Source organism: Paramisgurnus dabryanus, chromosome 3 (assembly GCF_030506205.2).
Source record: "Paramisgurnus dabryanus chromosome 3, PD_genome_1.1, whole genome shotgun sequence".
Classification (NCBI taxonomy): domain Eukaryota; kingdom Metazoa; phylum Chordata; class Actinopteri; order Cypriniformes; family Cobitidae; genus Paramisgurnus; species Paramisgurnus dabryanus.
In genome coordinates this window covers 32891482-32913806 of record NC_133339.1, presented here as the reverse complement: position 1 = coordinate 32913806, position 22325 = coordinate 32891482, and the positions used below count along the sequence as shown (strand labels likewise).

General features: G+C 35.7%; 3 protein-coding genes across 4 annotated transcripts; all 3 read left to right on the top strand.

The window, feature by feature from the left end:
- The first annotated feature begins 2062 nt into the window (after positions 1–2062).
- Positions 2063–11502, top strand: LOC135749471 (C-type lectin domain family 4 member E). Of its 2 annotated transcripts, XM_065268272.2 has the most exons (11): positions 2063–2243; positions 4984–5085; positions 5176–5238; positions 5335–5400; positions 5792–5928; positions 6197–8494; positions 9189–9272; positions 9523–9582; positions 9814–9950; positions 10065–10183; positions 10871–11502. In XM_065268272.2, exons 6-11 carry the CDS (start codon positions 8455–8457, stop codon positions 11016–11018), a joined length of 588 nt encoding a protein of 195 aa, XP_065124344.1. In that variant the 5' UTR covers positions 2063–2243; positions 4984–5085; positions 5176–5238; positions 5335–5400; positions 5792–5928; positions 6197–8454; the 3' UTR covers positions 11019–11502. The 2 variants fall into 2 exon arrangements, with proteins under 2 accessions (XP_065124344.1, XP_065124269.1); XM_065268197.2 differs by lacking the exons at positions 9814–9950; positions 10065–10183; positions 10871–11502 and having other exon boundaries at positions 2087–2243; positions 9523–9561.
- Positions 11503–12044: 542 nt separating this feature from the next.
- retsat.2 (retinol saturase, tandem duplicate 2) lies at positions 12045–18963 on the top strand. The gene is made up of 11 exons (XM_065268388.2): positions 12045–12276; positions 12720–12902; positions 13245–13486; positions 13858–14059; positions 14139–14336; positions 14432–14551; positions 14770–14908; positions 15033–15142; positions 17510–17676; positions 17783–17942; positions 18028–18963. The coding sequence occupies exons 1-11, from the start codon at positions 12120–12122 to the stop codon at positions 18171–18173; spliced, it is 1824 nt and encodes a 607-aa protein (XP_065124460.1). The 5' UTR covers positions 12045–12119; the 3' UTR covers positions 18174–18963.
- Positions 18964–20016: 1053 nt separating this feature from the next.
- Positions 20017–21716, top strand: cdk21 (cyclin-dependent kinase 21). The gene is made up of 7 exons (XM_065280979.2): positions 20017–20246; positions 20317–20449; positions 20564–20731; positions 20813–20922; positions 21029–21079; positions 21327–21459; positions 21542–21716. Exons 1-7 carry the CDS (start codon positions 20017–20019, stop codon positions 21617–21619), a joined length of 903 nt encoding a protein of 300 aa, XP_065137051.1. The 3' UTR covers positions 21620–21716.
- Positions 21717–22325: the final 609 nt, after the last annotated feature.

Below are 22325 nucleotides of genomic sequence, written 5' to 3'. Positions count from 1 at the left end.
CATTGTGTTTCATTCCACGTTTATTTTGTATTTTTTAATTATTGAGGTCATACGGATCTTGTTAAAGTGTTTAAAGGTGATCTAGATATTATATCTATGTATTTTTTTATATCAGAAAGTATTCAAACCCCTTCACTTTTTACCATTTGTTGGGCTACTCCTCTCTTCAGTTCAAAGCCTGCTTGGATTTTGCACAAAGCATCTGAAGAACACTGTCAGAAAAAAAGGTACAAAACTGTACCTTTTTTGTCACTGGGGTGGTACCCTAAGGTATCGTTTTGTACCTTTACAGGTATATAAACATAATACAATGTTGTACCTTTTTGGGTACATTACTGTTCCTTAAGGATCTATTTTGTACCTTTAAAGGTACAGTTAACTGTTTTGTACCCCTAAAATTTAACTGGTACAAAACTGTTCCTTAAGGTACACAATTGGTCCTTAGAGTATAAAATTGTACCCCGGTACAACATTTCAATGTGTTTTATACCCATAAAGGTACAAAAATGGACCTTTTAGGATACCACCCCAGCGACAGAAAAAGGAACAACTTTGTACCTTTTTTTCTGACAGTGATGGACTCTCAGACTTAGGCTTTTCACACTTGAAATTGTTTACCCGGGTTATTGTAAACACTGAATTATGTGTTTAATATTTAACACTGTTTATATAACCAGGGTTAAAGGGATAGTTCACCAAAATATGAACATTATTTTATCATTTACTCTCAAGTAGTTACGAACCTGTATAAATTTGAAGGCAGAGGCCCCATTGACTTCCATAGTAGGAAAAAGAATACTATGAAAGTCATTGGGGCCTCTTAACGGTTTGGTTACAAACATTTTCAAAATATCTTTTCATCAGAACAAAAAATTTTACAGGTTTGTAACAACATGAGAGAATTTTCATTTTTGGGTGAACTATCCCTTTAAAAGATAGCCCTGGGTATTTATAATCTGAAGTGTCTGTCACACTGTGCATTTGTAAACCTTGGGTTAACGGTGGCAAGCATTAAAATTGAATAAAAAAGTGGTGTCAGACTGACTTAATTAAAAGTTACTGCTTTAAATATCCGTTTGTCTCATGCTTCCACATCAGTGACAAAACACATCACACACATTACAAAGATTTTGTCAGGAGGAAACCAGACGCCGCTCATCACCTTCCAATATAGTTCCAACAGTGAATCATGCTGTTGGGGTGTTTTTTAGCATAAGGGACTGGGAGACAGGTTAGGATTTAGGGACAGCTAAGTGGAGCAAAGTACAGAGATATCCTCAATGCAAACCTGTTACAGATCACTCATGACCTCAAACTGGGCTGAAGTTTGATTTTCCTACATGAAATCGCCGCTTTTGGACTTCTATTAAAACTGGTGCCCCACAACCCATAAAAACCAGAAGGAAATGATCGCAGGAAACCCCAATGAGCTGGCTTTGCAGTTTGCAAGCACTTCATTTTATAATTCTGCACTCTTAAAACGGTTGTGTTAACTAATCTTGTGTTGTCCTTTTAATTTATTTGAACACAAAAATGCTATGTTTTCACATGATGTGTTTAAATAAAACATTATTTGTTGAATGGCTTAACACAAAACAAAACAATGTGTAAATGGTGCATACCCAAAAATGCATAAAAATAGTAAGTGACGTTTATTTATGAACATGACAAGGTGTTTATTTTTTTTTATTACATAAATGCAAAAATTATACAAAAATGTATAAATAAATATACAACTCACAACAAGTGAAAAAAAAACATTAAAATGTCTGTGTTCTTTTTTTACACTGGCAAAACAGGTCATGCATGGTTCGAATGAAAAACTTTTATCACTCAATCGGTAGTCCATTTCTGCCTCTTTTATGCTGATGCATAAACACCCTCTGCTGAGCAGATTAATACCAAAATATTATATAAAAAAGATACTGAGTCTAGTTATGTTTGCATCATTTTGTGTGTGCGCGTAATGACGCGAGGCTGCAGTGCAACGGGTTTAATAGAATCGAGTGAGTGTGAAACCATACCAACACTGCGGGGGGCGCCGGAAACAATCATAGTCGGGGTTGGACAGCAGCAAACAAGCCTAGTACAGTGTAAAAACGCCCCCTGACACAGACTTCATTAGACCAACTACAGTTCTGCTTTGCAAGTCTAACTTCTCTGCTTGATAGCAATGAAGAAACGCGACATGTTTGACCATGTTTATGATAACACCCTATGGATGAAAAAGAACACACGTGGAGGTGAGTCCTTCGATATATTTAATAACAACACATCAAGTTACAGTAATTAAGGTTTAAGATGTTTTTACGAGATGCATGCAGTATCCTCCTACAGTATCTAACAACTATGCATTTAGTGTTTTTTATTTTTAATTAATAATAAATTAACCATCTTAACAACATGATTAAAGCCTGAGACATCAAATTTGGCTTCAGTTCTTGTTTTGTCGATTGTATTACCTTAACGTTGGTCAAATACCGGTTGTTTCAATGTGACATCTTAAAGTGGACATTTCACAAGACTTTTTTAAGATGTCAAATACATCTTTGGTGTCCCCAGAGTACGTATGTGAAGTTTTAGCTCAAAATATCATATAGATAATTTATTATAGCATATTAAAGTTGTCACTTTGCCGTTTTGGTTGTCCTTTAACATGCAAATGAGCTGATCTCTTCACTAAATGGCAGTGCCGTGGTTGGATAGTGCAGATTAAGTGGCGGTATAATTATAATAAGATCCCCTTCTGACCTCACAGGGGAGCCAAAATTTAATGACCTATTTTTCACATGCTTATGAAGAATGGTAAACCAAAACTTATTTACTGGGTTGATCTTATTCACATTTTCTAGGTTGATAAAAGCACCCTTTAAGCTTAATGTAACAACAATTTTAAAATATGCTTTATAATAGCTGAAGTAACAGTTTTAATGCTGATATTTTTGCTTAATTTATTTTTTAGTTGTTTATTATGTGGTATAGGCTTAATTAGGGCTACCTCTTATTATTTAAGATTTTCCTAATAGCAACAAATCCAAGAAACTTCTATTTTCCACATCCTAAAACTATTATTATTATTGTATTATTATTTGTGAAATTAAAATATATGCATCATTTTATTCAAAGAAACATTACAACTAAACATTACAGCAGTAAAAAATTTATAGGAAGTGTACAGGGCCTTGTTTTGAATGACTTATGTGTTACGGTATGGTCTAGGTGGAGGACAAAGGAGAGTATGACAGATCAGTATTAACAAGAACTTTAATAAGCGTAAGCAAACAGCACCTATACATCACATCAACGTAACTTAAACAAGAATGGACGACGACTAAAGAAAACAACAGGATATATATGTGTATATAAGGCAGTGGCGGCTGGGGACTTCTTTTTTTGAAGCGCACGATGCGAACTTCGTCACAACATGTATGTAGCCCGTCATGTGTGTGGTTACTTATTTCAAAATATGTGTTCTGCGGTTTGAGAGATTGTGTGTGCGTCAAAATAAGTGCCTGCTGCAGACGCGTCTAAAGGGTTTAGGATAAAAGAGACGCTCGCATTTGCTAGATACTTGCATAATCTCATGCGTAATCACAGTTTACTGTTAAGTAGGTGTCTAGCGTGTATTTTGGGAACGTTAGCGTCTCTTTTATCATATACGGTTTTGACGCGTGTGCAGCAGGCACTTACTTTGACAAAACACATGATGCACACAGGATCTCTCGACACGCAGGACAAATATTTTGGAAAAGGGAACCACACACGTGACAATCCGATCTCGGATGCGCAGTCACGAGCCGCCACTGATTTGAGGGTGATGACTGTCAGGTGAAAAGGATTGAAGATGATGATCAGGTTATGGAGAGTGGAGGATGATGGGAAATGGAGTTCCTATGAAGATGAAAGGGAACCAAAGTTAAACAGGCAGGAAAACAGAACGGTCTTGTAACATTTTGCACATCTGCGTTCACAGGACATCGTCTCTCACACTCTCTTTTAGTCTCTTCCACTGTTCGGGGTCATAACTTTGTCACCAAGAAACTTTCAAAGAACCGAGAAAAGGAACTGCTTTACCCATTTGGCTCTGTGATTGTCCTGCATGAAAATTGCTGTCTGATTGGGCGATGAACACAGGGAAGGAACCGCATGTTACCGCAGGAGGTTCTGAAAAACACTTGCGTTCACTCTTCCATGTAGCTGTATAAGAGGTTGCATAAAACATCCTCCAAACCATGACACTTCCTCCTTCACCTTTCACTGACTTATTTACACACATTGGGTTCAGACTTTCCCCAGTTTGACAACGAACATATTGTTTCCCATCAGACACAAATAAATGAAACGTACTTTCATCGCTGAAGTGATCTTTGGATCAGTTCTCCTCTGTCTACACAACATGACCCTCAGCAATGATTAGTCTAGCCTTTTAATTCTGGTTTAGTCACTGCATAGTGGGCTTTCAGTTCAAAATCTCATAACCATTGGAATACTGTATCCAGAGGCAGGTCCTTACCCTGTTCAGCATTGTACAGATGAGCAATTCCAGCTGCAGTGTTGAAGCGATTGCCCATTGAGGCACCAAACCAAACCATGGGATACTATGCAATGGAAAAGCACCATTTTTTAAGTGGTTCTCAAACTTTTTCAATATCCGGACCCCCTTTGGTAAGGTGTATGCCTTTGTGCCCCTCCAAAGAAAATGAATGACATAAAACAATATAAAACTTAAAATTTAAATTAAACTAAATATAAAATTATAGAGTGTAGTGCTGTTGGTTAGTAGCCTTAATTTCGAGGTTTAATTACACCGAACTTATAATTAATTTATTTATTTTATAAATGTCTTTAAACTTGGGCCCCCCTGGCACCATCTTAGTGCCCCCAGTTTGAGAACCACTGTTCTAAAGAACTAAGGGTATGTTGTTGTGAAGGCTATGTGAATGAAAATCATTTTAACAGTTGAGTTTAATTTTTATTTTATAGAGAAGAGTTCTGACAAACAGAAGAGGCATTGTAACTGCATAAGCGTTCTCTCTGTTGTCTTCTCACTATCTCTACTGGCTAATGTTATACTGGGATGCCTGTGTAAGTATCTTTAGCCACAGTTAAACATTTAATTCAGAGCTACAGTATGTTTACATCTATACTTAAAACTATGTTTTTGATTTACTACAGATTTTATTAAAAACACAAATATGTTTTTGCATTGTGAGCCGGTAAGAAACTGCTCAAATTCAGGTAAATTATGTCTAAATCTTTAATCTTATACTGTATATTATCTTATATAACTATAACTTAAGCAATTATTGCATGCTTTCTTACACTGTTACTCAGGTCATGAACAAGTTAACAAAAGCTGCAAGTATGAAGAGAACTGGAAGTCATTAAACAACTGCCCAGGTGTTTTGTTTTTCAGCATACATAATAACTGTAGGATTATATTTTAATAGATGAGTCAGGGATTTGCAGTACAGTTTGGTGTCAGTCTTCAAACCTAAACAACAGAGCCAATCAGCTAGTAATCATGTGTTATTTGTTTATAACAAGAAGTTATAATCTTACATTTTACATTTATGCATTTGCCAGACATTTTTATCCAAAGCGACTTTCTGTATTCTGTCAGTATGTGTGTTTTCTGGGATGACAAATTGCATTACAGAGAATACAATGGTGGAAATACATTTAGGTTGGTGAAGGTTAACTGGGTGTTTTTTTACAACCTACAAATGATTTTCTAGCCAAACCACAGACGTTCATTTCCTTTACTTGATTAACAAATATTTTTCTGTAGATTTGCCAGAGCAGTGGTTGAAAGGCAAAGGCAGTTTCTATGTTTTCTCCAGCAACAACAAAACCTGGAGCTCCAGCAGGCAGCACTGTCAGAGTCTTGGTGGAGATCTGGTCATTATTAACAACCCCGAAGAAAAGGTATATACAATTGTGTTTACCGTATGGCCCTCCTTCTCATCTTTTCAAATGAGATGGAAATGTGAGAGTATGCCCACGTGTGAAACATGGGTGTGTGAAGATCAAGCTGAGTTTATGCAGAAACAATGAACAGAATTTTTTTTATCTATATGCATTGCTTTTATCTCCATAACAGATTTTTTATAGATAAATAGATAATATAACATGAATAAATATAAAAAATGCAAACATGCATGATTAAAGTAAAATATAATCTATTTTGATGTAGGAATTTCTTGCCGAGAAATTATGTATAACTGGAAAATCGAATCTCTACTGGACTGGCACTAGTGAGAGGAACTGGGAAGGTCAGGAACAAGTCAACTGTTTTGCACTTAAAGGAAATACACAAGGAAAAGTGTCTTGCCAGAGAAATGAGAGAAGCATCTGTGAGATTCCTTGCCTCTAACAAACAAAAGGCTGATTACTTTTATGGTTGTTGAGTTTTTTAAAACTCTTTCCCCGCCATTGCAGAGTTATTTCGTCAATTAAGAGAAATTGTTCCCTGCTAATGACGCTGCCATGACGAGTTTTTACGTTAATCTAAATTACCGCTATTACCCACTAGGTGGCAGTCTTGCCTAACTTATCAAACACTTAAGTACCCACTGATTCAAAAACACCAAAAACTCTGATTGATAACAAAAGTCCTTAACCAAATTGGAATTATCCCTAAAACCTGCCCATATTTGAGAGGTGAAATCAGTGTTAGTACACTTAATGCGTTGTTCCAGAATACACACCTCTGTGTTATTATTGGAACAACACATTCTGTGTTACTTTTAACACAACTTGTGGTTTATTTGAACAGAAAATCAACACAAAATGACACATTATGTGTTATAATGACACAAAATGTGTTAAATGTCATAACACAAAAAAATTTGTTAAAAAATTAATACACTTTCTTAGAGTTTATTTATAGAAGAAAATTTTCTGGAAGGCATGAAACTTTTGTGAAAATCATTTAAATGGCTAGTTACTTTTTTTAAATGCTGGCAGGGAAAAGTTCAATATTTCTTTATTTTACTAAATAAAATGTCTTAGCAATTTTGTCTTACAACAGCGATGATATATATTTTTATATTAATATGTTTATAAGAATTTAATTATACTTGTTTGTTTACCATGTATATTATATTAAGCCATTCTTAGTCTGTTCGTTTTACATTGTGTTAATTAATAAACCCAGAATAATATATATTTAAACTCTCAACAGAGAATGCATTAGGTTTATTTCAAGTCACATAGTGTATTTATGTTGATTTTATGCAATAAAAAGTAAATTTGCATAATTTTTCTGAAAGTTAAGACTGAATGGACCTGAAAATCTCAAATGGTGTAACCGCCAATTGTGCCAAAGAATGAGAATATTAAATATTGTTTCCACCTTGATGGCATGTACGCGTTATATATATGCTGAAAACAGCTCTATTTTCTAAATAATCTTTGACAAATTAAAAAATCATATTACACTAAATTAGATGATTATATTTGATTCCACATTTTTTATTAATATATTTATTTTTCCATAAAAAAAATACTAGTTACACCAATTGACACAGACCGGTTACACCACATTGACATTTTTGCAATTATCCCCCAAATATTATTTCCAAATGAAATAAAACCAGAAGTTTTAGACTTGGGCTCGGTTGCATAAAGCACCTTAAGTGTAATTTTCAAGTTTACCCTTATGTTTCCCTTAAACTTAAGTGTGTTGCAGAAAAAACCCTTAAGTTTTTTCTGTTGCGTCTCCATGGCAACAATAGTATTTTATAATGGCAAATCTGAGTCGCTGTCGTGAAACACTTAGATTACCCTTACCTAAAAGAACCATTTAAGGGATTATACTGTATGCAACACCCTTAAATTATTATCTTGGGTGAGGAGAATTTACCTCTTAAGTGTCATACTTAAGGGAAAAACTTATGGTGCTTTATGCTACCGGGCCTTGGTCCTCAAAAAAGAAAATGTATGCAAGTAATCTGCAAATTTATTTTTAAATTTTAAACCTTTTACATTTAATTAAACCACACCGACACAAAATAATTACGGTCATGTCATTGACCCTTTTACATGATCGAGGTGGATATGAGCTACGTATTTCTATTTTTTGTAAAGCATTTCATTTCTCTTCAAAAGCAATTTTTTAACTTTTGATGTACAATTCAGAAATAAAACCGTTTTGATTTTTTTAGACTAAATGAGGCTATTTGTCTATTTTTATATGAACTCTTTAATTTGTGTACTGTGAAACAAGTGTCAAATATGTAGATGTTGATTATCAGAACATGAAATGTACTTTAAAGCACTATTAACCAACTGACGGGAAATTGCGTGCAAGCTTAATGTTTCCGTCAAAATGGCTGTGGCTAACCAAAACACCCCCACCAGACACGAAACACCTGCCTGTCTTCTGTATTTTATCACATATAGGACAAACAATGTTTTCTTCAACACTGAATATATCTTTTTCCACATAAGATGCATAAGAAAATGAGAGACTCCAAATTTAAAGATGACCGTAAGTGTCTAATTTTTGACCTTAATAAACAAGTAATCTAAAAAAAAACAAGTAATGACATACAATAAAGATGTTTGAGGAATTTGAGCACTTCAGTTGTATCTTAAGTATACTTTAAGTATATATTGGCCAGATTTAAAAGACGAGGCCTATATTTCTAGACTTGCGTATGCGATGTCTTTACCGAAAACAACTTGCACTATCATGGCTTAAAATATATCAGTGTTTTGTCTCCAGTATAGCTAATGTTTTTCTAAGGTACATTTATTAATGTTAAATGTCCTAATTTATAAGACTTACTTATTGGCTAATATAAGCCCTGACTGTGAAACCAATCTAAAAATGCTGGTTATTTAAAAAAAAGAATGAACACAATCCAGAAACATTTTGTATTTGACGCAATAACTGGTTAAAACTACCATTTTTGGTTGAAACAACCCACCAAGGTTAAATTACAACCCAATTGTTTGGGTTTGTCCTTTTTATATATATATTCATGCATATATTTATGATATCCCTTTTCATAGTTTTGTCAACTTGTGTTTACAATTAACCATCAAACCCTCTCTTTTACTATCAATGCTAACTTTGTTGATGACTATAAGTGAATCAACGTCCATTTTCTCCATTCAACACGGTCACAAAAATAATAAACCTTCAGTTTTTAAGTTATCAAGTGTATTTTCATTTGCAGGACATTGTTCCAGAGCAATGCTGCGGCTACTCTCTGTTCTTCTGTTTTTGTCTTTGTTAGCAAATGGGGTACTGACATACATGTGTGAGTATCTTCATGCTTTCCAAACACTTTTACTGTACATGTTATATTAAACTTATGGGTAATTTGCACAATTTCTAATTTTATTTTTAATCTTATGGTGATTCTTAATGCGGATTCTTCTTAGATTACAACAAATATGTGAATCGACATTGTGAACTAATTCAGATATGTCAACATTTACTCCAAATGAAGCATATAATATTTCTTCAACAAGAAAGGAACATATATTTGAAAATCTCCCCATTTTCAGTTTTTGTAGATTTTCAACCAGTCATCTCCAAGAATAATAGACAACCAAACTATTGTTCAGGTAGACACTATATTATTTATGTCCATCAGATAAAAAAAAAATCATATGCATTTTAAGAGTGTCCTGGTCATGTTTTTATATAAATGATTCAGTAATAAATACACATGTGTGCAGCACTTTTTGTTAATATTAATTAATTATTATTTGTTCCCCCTCAAATCTATTTTTAGCTTAACCACAAAAGATACGTGTGTTCATATCCTCTATTAACACTAACAATGATGTGCATAGATTTGAAAGAGAAGTGGTTTAAGTCAAAAGGCAGATTTTATGTTTTCTCCACTGACACAATGGACTGGAACAGCAGCAGGGAACGTTGTCAGGCCCTTGGTGGAGACCTGGTCATCGTCAACGATAAAGAGGAGGAGGTAGAAAAGAAACGGCAGACTTTTGCTCCTTCAATTCAGAAAAGAAGTATACTAAGAAGTAATGGGCTTCATTACACAAAGCAAAGACTAAAGCATTTGTTTTCTGTATTTTAGGTATTTCTCGCGAAACATGTGGGTGATATAAATGATTTCTATTGGATTGGCTTGACTGACAGCCAGACTGAGGGGGTGTGGCTTTGGGTAGACAACACCCCTTTAAACAACAACCACTCGCAAGTATCATTTTAAAAGCCTGACATTAAAGGTCCCGTTTTTCCTGATCCCATTTTTCAAACTTTAGTTAGTGTTGCTGTTAGAGCATAAACAATACCTGCAAAGTTATAAAGGTCAAAGTTCAATGCCAAGCAAAATATTTTCTCATATAGAATTTCTCTTTCAAAGCCTACTGTAATTTGTATTACTTCCCGGTTGAATGATGTTTTGACTAAACTCCGCCCACAGGAATACGTCAGTCGCCAGCTAAGCTCAAGGTGAACGTGATTTCAAGTAGGATGTGATCCCTCTGCTAAAAAGCTGCTGTTGAATCACAACACACTAAACAAACTACACAATCAGAACTCGTTACGTATTTCTGAAGGAGAAACTTCATAGAACAAGGAAGACATCAGACCGTTTTTAGGACAGTGAAAACAGCGCAAATAAGTAAATTTTGTGAAAAATACTGCGTTTTTTACACGTGAAACATAAACACATGTTATATTGCACACTATAAACACAACCAAAGCTTCAAAACCACAGGAAAAATGGGACCTTTAATATCTGATGTGCATGCATTACCTTTATGTCAGCATACATTAGTGTCTCGTGAATGCAATAATGGATAAACTCACAAATGTCTTTGCATTTCGTACTAAATTTAACAATCCAGTATTTACATACTTTAAATGATTCTCTCTTAGATGGGAGTATCCTCCGGATGATTGGAAAGTAGAAAATCCAATAGGTGAAGACTGTGTTATCCTAAAAAAGAAAACAAAATGGGGTGATGTTTCTTGCTTAAGGAGAGAGAAAAGAATATGTGAGATACCCTGTTCTAACCCCCAGTGATTTACATTTTAACCATGTCCAGCTTAAATACATTGTATGTGTAAGTCACATCAATTTAAAATGTTGACTACAGTGATGAGTTGCTATAGTTATAAAAACAAGTTAATTTTATTTAACATATATTACGCAGTATTCGTTTTTAACATTGTATGACTATGACCTATATCAGTGGTTCCCAAACTTTTTCAGCGTGTGGCCCCCCTTGTGTATGGTGCATTCCTTTGCGGCCCCCCAAAGAAAATTTGTGACAAAGAAACGCTCTAAAACTCAACATTTTAATTAAAAAAAACATTAAATTATACAAAAAAGTAGTGCTTTTGGTTAGTAGGCTTATTTTTTTAGGTTTAATTACACAGAATTCATGATAAATTAATGTATTTCATGAAATGTCATAAAACTGGGGCCCCCCTGGCACCATCTCGCGGACCCCCTGGGGGCCCCGGCCCCCAGTTTGAAAACCACTGACCTATATTACTCATTTAGACTCTTTCTTTACATGCTTTTAGTTATTCTTAATCTTCAAAGCTGTTGTGATTTCATGCTTGTATGTTGTTGGTTAATATGCCACATATGTTTGTAATCTCCTTTAAATAAAATCAAAAAGTAGGAAAAACTAATACAATGTATACAACTGTGTGCTTACAATCATTTATCAAAAAAATTTTTTAATACTTTCATAATATTTGTTTTCCTACTATGGAAGTCAATGGTTACAATCAGCTGTGTGCAATCATTTATCAACATATCTTCTTCTGTGTTCATCAGAAAAAATAAATTCAAACATATTTAGAACAACATGATAATGAGAAAATTATGACATAATATTTATTTTTGTGTAAACTATGCCTTTAAAATTCAAAATCCATGATAATTTTTTATACTATTGATCAAAAAATATTGGTGCTGGAATGCACAATTTATTTGAGTGGTCCTTTAAAATCGTTTTGTAAGAATATTAACATAAAACCTTGCGTCATTTAACAAAAAATATTCTGATTGGTCAGTAGCGCCCGAGGAGGAGGAGACTATCCACACACTGATCAACTCTATGCGGAAGTCTGCCGAGGACGTGACAGTATTTGACAGCACTTTGATAACATTATGTGGCTTGCTGTTGTTATAATCTGTGTAGCTTTAGTTGCTATTATCTATAAATATGTATCGGGATCAGGACCAAACCCGTTTGACATCGACACCCGCGAGCCGTTAAAGCCCATGGTATTTGATCGGAAGGAGAAGAATAAAGTTTTGAAACAAGGTGAGTTGAGAAGTGCGCCCACTCAGTTGATCTAATGAATTGCACTTCGTGTTGTGCATTTATGTAATTCTGGAATTATAAAAACAATTCTTCCCTTTTGCAATCACTGTGAATTGCTGCAATTGATTTATTCCGTTAGATTAATATCTGCAGTTGCAAGAGTTAAAAACGTGTGATAGATTGAATATTTTCGATTGGATTTTCATGAATGGAATTGCCAAACTCTTTTTAAGAGTCACTTACAGTGCATTTAAGCTAAACATTTGTGTGTGGGTTCCCTGCAATTGAACCCATGGTCTTTGCGTTACTTATGCACGTGTCACCAACTGAGCTACAGGAACGGTATTGGTTAACACAGTGCTGAGTATTGTATCTCCTTGTTGTATCTCCTTACAGACAATGCATTCATTCAGTTTGACAGCATGTTTCTCTTTCACATCTAGGATTTCTGGCAAATAGGGTGCCTCAAGACTTGGACGCAGTAGTTGTTGGCAGTGGGATTGGTGGATTGGCAATTGCTGTCCTGTTGGCTAAAGTGGGTAAGAGGGTTTTGGTTCTGGAGCAACATGATCGGGCTGGAGGATGCTGTCACACCTTCACAGAGCAAGACTTTGAGTTTGATGTTGGTAAGATTGATTTTCTAGTCTGTGCCAATTTGGTCAGCAATGTAGCACTACTGTACGTACCTGATCAAACAATACCTGATTTATCTGTCTGAAACCCAGAAATAAACATAAATGTTATGTCCTATCAGAAACATATTAAAGATTATATAGACATATCTACACCATGTCTAAAACGCATATAAATGTTTCATGCAGGTTAGAAATGAATAATCATTATTAATTATTAACACAAACTTTGAACTTGATCTGTGATGTAAATATACTGTGTCTACATTGATTTCCTGATAATCTTTTAAAAGATTTGTACAGTAGTGATTTAAATGCTTCATTCCTCTGCTTTAGGTATTCACTATATTGGAGAGCTGCAGGACCATAAGCCCTTTCGTTGTATGATCGATCAGTTGACCAATGGACAGCTGCAATGGGAACCGCTGGATAACCCCTATGACCAGGTGGTCTTGGGTCCCCCAGAGAACCGACGCATTTATCCCATCTACAGTGGTCGAAACCGTTTCCCAGATGAGCTAAAGAAATGTTTTCCAGGAGAGGAGAAGGCCATTGATGAATATTTGAGACTTACAAAGGTTAGTAGGTGGAAAGTTGTTAAGGTGCATTTGACTTTGAATTATAGTTCATATTTAGCTGGTTATGAAAGGTGTTACATAACAGAGGATTCGTAATGCACTTAGGGTTTAGATGAAATTTATATGACATTTTCCCGACAGCTATGAGCAAAGTCGGAGTGTTGTGACAATCTCTCAGGTCACGTAATCTTATCAGTTACATGAGACTTTTATAACTCAGTCATTGCACAATTCACCCATGAACTTAGTTTTAGAAATTGAATTAGCCTACACAGACAGATTTATGCAATGTTTTAAAAAACACACATTAGAGAGAGACCCAAAGTTGAACACTGTAAATGTGTAACCCTGCATTTTAATGTTTCCATCAGAAAGTTGGGGATGGTGTGTGGTTCATGGTCCTACTGAAGCTCCTGCCAGCTCCTCTTGCAAATTTCCTGGTGCACACAGGTCTGGCTAATCGTCTCTCTTCCTTCTTCCGCTACGCCTCCCGCAGTCTCACCGAGGTTGTGAATGAACTCACTCAAAATAAAGACCTGAGAGCCGTTCTCTGTTACGTCTTTGGAACCTATGGTAAGGTCATCCACCTGTCTGATAGACCAGGTGGTTAAGGTCTTTATCATTAATCAGTGCATCAATATTTTTTTAACAGGTAAAATCCCCAAAGAAGCAAGCTTCTCCATGCACTCTCTACTTGTGCGACACTATCTTTCTGGTGCGTGGTATCCAAAGGGTGGCGCTAGTGAGATTGCCTACCACATGATTCCCATCATTGAGAAGGCAGGAGGGGCAGTGCTTGTTAGAGCACCTGTCAACCGCATACTTCTCAATGAAGCTAAAGAGGCTATTGGTAAGACTTGCGCACGTTGGGTCTTTCAAGCTTTAATATTCACACAACACTGACAAGTTTATAATAACCAAAGCATTTTGTTGGGATGGATGCAGGTGTGAGTGTTATGAAGGGGCAGGAGGAGGTGCATATACACGCTCCTATGGTGATTTCAGATGCTGGAATTTTCAATACTTACCAAACTCTTTTGCCCAAAGATGTGCAGACCATGCCTGGTAAGAAAGAGTTTGTGTTTACACTGTTATTAATAAAAAAATCTCACAGATCCACTGGATGTATTGTACTCTGTCTGCTTTACTGCATGGCTGCAATACACAATGTACAGAATCATGATTATAAAATTGCTAGGTGTTCACATCTGCACAAGAGGTGTGTACTTTTATTAAGCCACCAGAATTATTTAAGAATGTAACTTTTTTTTTCGTCTGTGCAGCGATCCAGAAACAGCTGAGTATGGTGCAGAATGGAGAGGGTGGTATGAGTATCTTCATTGGTCTTGATGGAACGAAAGAAGAGCTCGGTTTAAAAGCAGAGAATTACTGGATCTATTCCGAGAACAATCTGGATGACCTGTAAGGACAATTTTAAACCTCTAATAACGTTTAACAAAATGTTCAATTCCGTTTATTTCCAAACCATTGTGCTCCAGGACAACAGTACTTCTGCTCTCATTCTGTATCCATGTCTGCTCCTCAGGGTGGAGGGCTATATGAAAGGAAACAGGGAAGAATCTGTTAAGAAGATACCTTTGATTTTTGTGGCATCACCATCTGCCAAAGATCCAACCTGGGAGGAAAGAAAACCAGGTACACATTGAAACCAAAAAGAAATACTGAATAAAGAGGGGTCTACCAAGAAGCTTTTGAATGATAAATATGAGCAGCGCTGTGGTTCTATTCATATCTTTAGCATAATATATATTATTCAAATTCCAGTGTACTGTGGGAGGGACACTGCATTATTTGACAGAAAATTCATCAAATACAACAACTCAACAACAAAAGCTAAACATGTCACACATGTTTGGAAAGCTGAAATTCTTGTGATTCGAATGATGTAAACCGTTTTAAGATACAATCAACACAGCAGGTACAATTTGTGTCCTTTTTAGGCATTTTTTAGCCTTTATGAAGAGTTTTAAGGGCTTAAGTCATACACTGCAGAAATTACTTTCTTATTTAGTATTTTTGTCTTGTTTTCAGTAGAAATGTCAAATAAATCTTAAATCAAAATGGGGTTAATTTTTCTTGTATTTATTTTTTTTCCCACCCTATTGGCAGATATTTTTGCTCGTTTTAAGCATAAATTGACAAAAATTTTATATTTTTTGGTCTAAAAACTAGATTTTTTTCTTAGGTCATTTTTGTCATAAGGAAATACATATTAATTTAACAATTTTTTGATATTCCTACTGAAAACAAGAAAAAATACTTAGTAAGAAAGTCATTTTGTGCAGTGTACTTATGGCTTATATGATGAAGTAATATAAGTTGGTTATTTTACAATTTTTTTTTTGTAATTTATTAAGCCTTTTTTTACATTTTGCACAATTCGGTCATGTTTTACTCGGTGTGAATAAGTGTTTTTTTTTTTAAGTAAAGTGATCTTTTTTGGGGTTCCTGAAGAACCCAGAAGTGCTGCTATTGAGTTTTTGTTTGTACACTGCAAAAAAGGACTTTCTTAGTATTTTTGTCTTGTTTGTAGTACAGATATCTAAAAATTCTTAAATCAGGATGCATTTTTGTTGAGCAAAATGACCTTAGAAAATAAACAAATTTAAGTGAATTTGGGCTTAAAACAAGCAAAAGAAAAAAAAAATGTGCTAAGAAAATGGGGTAAAAAAAATTATCGAATTTTTCATGGATTAGGCGTTTAAGAAAAAAGTTCAAGATTATTTCTTGTTTTATGCTCAAAATTCACTTAAATTTGATATTTTTTTGTCTAAAAACTAGACTTTTTTCTTAAATTATTTTGCTCATCAAGAAAATGCATCTTTATTTAAAGGCGCTCTAGCGAAGAATGTTGGCTAAACGTCTGATGTTTATCATACACTTTCCTGGAAACCCTGTGGGAATGTCGAAGTCGTCTTTTGATTTGTTGAAATAAACCGGATTTCCGGAAAACGCGAGTGTCGCGATTAGTTTCGGTCCCTGGAAAACAAAGCTCTGACGCTGGATTCTCAAAAATATGCAAAGTTCATGGCATAGACTCTCTAAAAGACTTCCAAGAGTTTTGCTTGAGGCGGTTAGTGGAGTCAATAAGTTTGGTTCTCCTGAATTGCTTGTAGGTGTTAAAAAGTAAAGAGATTTGCTTCAAACAGACATTTAACGGGAGCGTCTCATTGGTGTGCCTGTTGATGAAGTGCACAACGTTGTTCAATGGTGAGTAATGCTGTTTATTTAGATGCTATTCGGTTGCAGCTGGTTATTTTAATAACTGACTTGTTGCCAGCTGGCTCATTATTGTGGGGAGTCCAAAACGTGATGCTAGATGAAACAAACTGTGATTGGTTGTTTGACATGTCGGTCAAACAGGCAAACGGGCTTTGTCCAGAAAAAGCAGCGAATAACACCAGACCTTAAGCTAGCAGATAGTGAGGAGATGTTTGCAGTATGTAACAAAAAAATGTTATGGCCTAAAACGTGTGAATTCGCTTAGAGCACCTTTAAAGGCAGGGTGCATGATCTGAAAGCCAATGTTGATATTTGAAATCCCCTAAACCAGGGATGGGCAACTTCGGTCCTGGAGGGCCGGTGTCCTGCAGAGTTTAGCTCCAACCATAATTAAACACACCTGAAGAAGCCAATTAAGGTCTTACTAGGCATACTAGAAACTTTTAGGCAGGTGTGCTAAGGCAAGTTGGAGCTAAACTCTGCAGGACACAGGCCCTCCATGACCGAAGTTGCCTATCCCTGACCTAAACAAACATGCCCCTACCCTGAATAGAATCTTTTGATAGACCCGCCCCACACATACACAACCCAGGCAACGATGTTGGTTAGTAGATTGGCTACAAGTGTGTTTTGGTATTTGACCCGACTCCCTCTTTCAAGGTGTTTTTCAAAAATCACGCCCCCCGCCTTTAAGAATTTTTAGATATTTGTACTTAAAACAAGACAAAAATGCTAAGTACGAAAGTCATTTTTTTTGCCATTTTAATTTTTCCTAAACAGGTAAATCCACCCTGACTGTTGTTAGCTTTGCTAACTATGCCTGGTTTGAAGAGTGGAAGGATGAGAAAGTGAAGAACAGAAGTGCAGATTATAAAGAACTGAAGCAGACCTTCATCAATAGTGTTGTAGAGGTGTTGACTGAGATCTATCCTAAGATCAAGGACCGGGTATGAAGTTGTACCATCTCATTCTCTTGAGTAGTGTATAATCTGCTTCTCCTCTGCTTTTCATCATTTACCCTCTTCTTTTATTTTTTTCTGTGTATCTCTGTAGATTGAATATGTGGATGCAGGTACCCCGATATCAAATCAACACTACCTCGGCGCTCCTAAAGGAGAGATCTACGGTGCAGATCATGGCATTTCTCGCTTTAGTGTAGAACTAAACGCCACCATCAGACCACAGACGCCTATTAAAAACCTCTTCCTCACAGGTAAGTGTGCACGACTATGTGTTTGTTAATGAATGCAGAACATGTGATCTCTCTTTTATATTTCTTTTCTGGATGTTGCTCTCAGGTCAGGACGTTATGCTGTGCGGTTTTGCCGGAGCGTTGGGAGGGGCACTGACATGCGGTTCAGTTATCCTAAATCGCAATCTTCACATGGATGCCTTTGCACTTGCTAAAAAGGTCAAGAATGGCAACAACAAGAAGATGCAATAAGTAGACATAACATGTAATGAGGCCGAGACTAAATCTGTTGATTATTTGTGGCCAATTCTGGTCTAAATGGTTTAAATGTTGCTAAGCGTGCTATAGTATAGTGTTTTTTTTTTTTTTTTGCTGGGTGATTTTTATGAATGACAGATGTTGGGATTCTTACTTTTCTGCTGGTGCCGACCCCTGACTACTTGAGTCCTCTACTTTAAAATTATTGCCTAGAGATATCACATTTGATGAAGAAGGTGATATTTGGGATTATAAAAAAATTAACCACTACAACACCCGAATCGATATACTTTCTGTTTGTGCAAACCACGTAATTAAAGGGAAACAAATTAATTTAAGTTTTCATAATGGCATTTCAATATTATGTACATAACCAAGCTGCAGTAGATGTTATCATCTATGTTTTGCCAACTATGTATGTTAAAAAAAAATGCACATTAATGAGAGAAATGCTAAAGACAAAAATATAGCATTTTGTACTTTTTGGTATTGTTGAACTGACTGCAAACGAGACAGTGTTTTATCAAATAAATGTTATGTCTTTAGATTGTGTTTAGTGTTAAAGTAGACTCAGTTTAATGTTGTTTATTAACAATTTAAGGTTTTAATGCATACTGTCTTTATTATATAATGATGACATTTATGTACACATATGTAACTGACAACTATGCGTATTGCTGCCTTTTTAGATCTATGTTTGTGTCATTGAATGAACCTGGATTTGCATAAACCTGTATACAACTGATTTGTAAAAATACTAAATAAATGTTTATTTGAACAATAATTTTGCTATGTGTAATGTGTCTTAACTTTATCACCAGAGGGCACTGTGGTTCCTAAATCATGTTACCTTAAAAAGAAATTTTTTCTATTTTGTATTTTATAAATAACTTTTTTTTGGTTGGTTTTCCAGTCATAAGTAAACACAAGTAAACCTACAATTTATGCTAATATTTGGATTATTTTAAATACCTAACATATCATGATTGCATGTTTTTAATTGCTTAATGGCCATATGTGTGATTTAAATACGACTTTTGTCAAAACATGGAAGAGATGAAAAACTAAGAGTTAAAATGAGACATGGATCCAGAGCTGTTCATTGGCTGGAACAGTCCTTGTATAAATCGCGCACCTCTTTGCACGAGTGTTTTTTCTTAAAATCATGGCTAACACATTTTATTAATCCGTGTCAGTGACTGATATCAGGAGACAGTCATTTTCCTGCAAGATTTTTGGATGACATTGGTTAAAAAGGTAAGTTAGAAACGTCAATTATTTAGTTTACTATCTCATGACTGAAAAATCTTTTCCAGAAACTGTATTTTAATCGCACGAACAAGTGACGTTGGTGCTCGCCACGTTATTAATCATAAATGTTTTTAATAAACACATGTCAGGGATGAAAGACGTTTTCAGTCCCTCGTGTCACCGATTCGAGCACATCAGTTAGGCTCATACAAAAACCAACCATGGTTTAAATATAGTTTTTGGATACATTTGTAGTAAAATCATAGTAAATCGATCATTTTCAGTACAGAAACCATAGTGTTACTATGATATATTTGATGATTGATAATCAATCATCCAAAAACATGGTTATTTCATCTTTACCCTGATAAAACCATGGTGTTCTTTTGTGCAAACTTGGAAAACCCCAAATTATGTTAACCTAATGCAATGGCAGTGTCCATGTACCATCACTTAACACTGTATATTCCTGTTATCAATTTAATTAATTATGTAAACTAAAGTTCATAAAGTCCCAATTTTTTTCTATTTGTCCCCAATGACTGTTCTCTCTTGCAGTAAGAAAGTCTTACAGATTTATATCAATATGGACGATTGCTGTGGTGATATGTCAGATTATGAGATCCTGGCAGAAATTGGACAGGGCGCTTATGGGAAGGTGTACAAGGCCCGAGAGAAGCGTGACCGGCAGCGCCTCGTGGCGGTGAAGAGACTCAACATCTCTGAGGATCCGGACACTGGCATCCCTCAGTTCATGATACGAGAAGTGGCACTCCTGCGGAAATTAGAGCACTTCAACCACCCAAACATAGTCAAGTGAGTATAGACATTACCACAATTTCAGTGAAATTTCTTTAAAAATAATACGATACAATCTTTTCAATAGGTTGCTGAATGTCTCGGCCGGATGGCAAAACCAAATCTTTGACCTGACACTGGTTTTCGAGTGTATCGATCAGGATCTGTCCACATTTCTAAGCAAAGCTTCAGAGGAAGGCCTGGCCAGGGACACAATCAAGGTTTTTGTCTTCCTGTCTGCATCGCTCTTGACATTTACGAATCCTTTATATTTGTTGAATGCATAATGCTTCTCACCTATACTTACTGCTAATATGTAGTTTCTCATTGTGTAGGACGTTATGCGTCAGCTTCTCAGTGGACTTGACTTTCTTCACACGAACACTGTCATTCACCGGGACCTGAAGCCAGAAAATATCCTGGTGAGCAGTCGAGGGGAGATCAAGATTGCCGATTTCGGTCTGTCCAGGATCTATACGTACCATATCGCCCTTACCCCTTGTGTAAGGACCACTCATAAACATGTTATAATGGTGTTTTATGTGGATTGACAGTGAGCATGAAATGTGTTTGTATTGGTATAGGTTGTTACTCTGTGGTACAGGGCTCCAGAGGTCCTGCTTCACTCCAGTTATATGTCTTCGGTGGATATTTGGAGTGCTGGTTGTATCTTTGCAGAGCTCTTTTTGCTAAGGTGAGAACAGAGTTGTGCATGCTAAGCTAAACATATATCCATGTTTAGTTTAAACCAAAAGCTATTAAAGAGATACATATTTTGTTCTTCTCCATTTTTCACACAGGCCTTTGTTTTGTGGATACACGGAGATCCAACAGCTGCAAAAGATATTTGAGTAAGTAAAAATACAAATCTGAATGTAATATTACGTAATTGTTTCTGTAGCTCAATTGGTAGAGCATTGCCAATTATTAGCAGGGCAAAGATCCTGGGTTGGATCCCTCAGAAAACACATGATAAAACATACATCTTACTGTGCAGTGTAGGTCGCTATGGATAAAAGCGTCTCTCAAATGCATAAATGTTAAAAATAATCACTTTTTTTTGTTTCCAATTATATGCATATTTTAACTCTTACACAGGGTTATCGGTGTGCCCGGTGAGGAGGACTGGCCCATGGAAAGTGCTGTCTGCTACAGTCCTGTTTGGGCTGAGAAAAAGCCTACAACACAGATTCTCCCTAGCCTGTCCCATGAAGAGAATGACTTGCTGTCTGTATGTATTTCTTAATTCTTAAAAAGTTTTTTAATGGTTTTACATACATTTGATTTGATTTGACACTTCACTTTTTATGCAGCAATGTTTGACATTCAGTCCAGCTCATCGCATCTCTGCCTACAGTGCTTTGGCCCACCCTTACCTGGCAGACCCCTAATGCCAGCACAGATGGATTTAGTGGGGCGGGCCTTACCTACCCAGACAGGCTATGAAGACGAAACTAAGGATTTGTCTAATCTTACAGGATAATTGCCACAAATATGCTGCACCTTAACTTAATTAAATTGTTTGATTAACCTTTTCCATAAATTATATCAGGACTAAAGGGGATCTTTTCTATGCCGATTCTAATGATCAACTTTGGGGCACAAAATTGCTACTGAACATGAAACATTTTAATAAGAGTTAATGATTTCTTTAAACATGTCTCTTATAATAATGAAATTTTAAAGAGTAGTTGGTCGGTTATTTTCAACAGGTAAGTTCAATTTTTATGTGTTTTAGAGTTCTTATTGTAAGTTAACTTTTACTGTAACTAAGTTTTTTTCTGTCATATCAGGAGTGTTTGTTTTTAAAGCAATTAATGTTTTGTGTTCTGAGAAAATTGTTTTGTTTTTTTGTTTTTAAATGGACAGAAATGCTGTTATTACAATGACCTTTTAAACAAACTCATTTATATACAAGTGTACATACTTAAAAAAGTTTGTTCAGTTTCAACATGTAATTTGTTGCACGTTTAATAATAGCACAATATGTGGTCCTGTGTGAAGATATTTGTTGCAGATCAGTAAAACTGCTGTTAAGTTTGCCACCATTGCTCCATATTGCTATTGTTATTTTTTTTTGTGAATATATAATGGTAA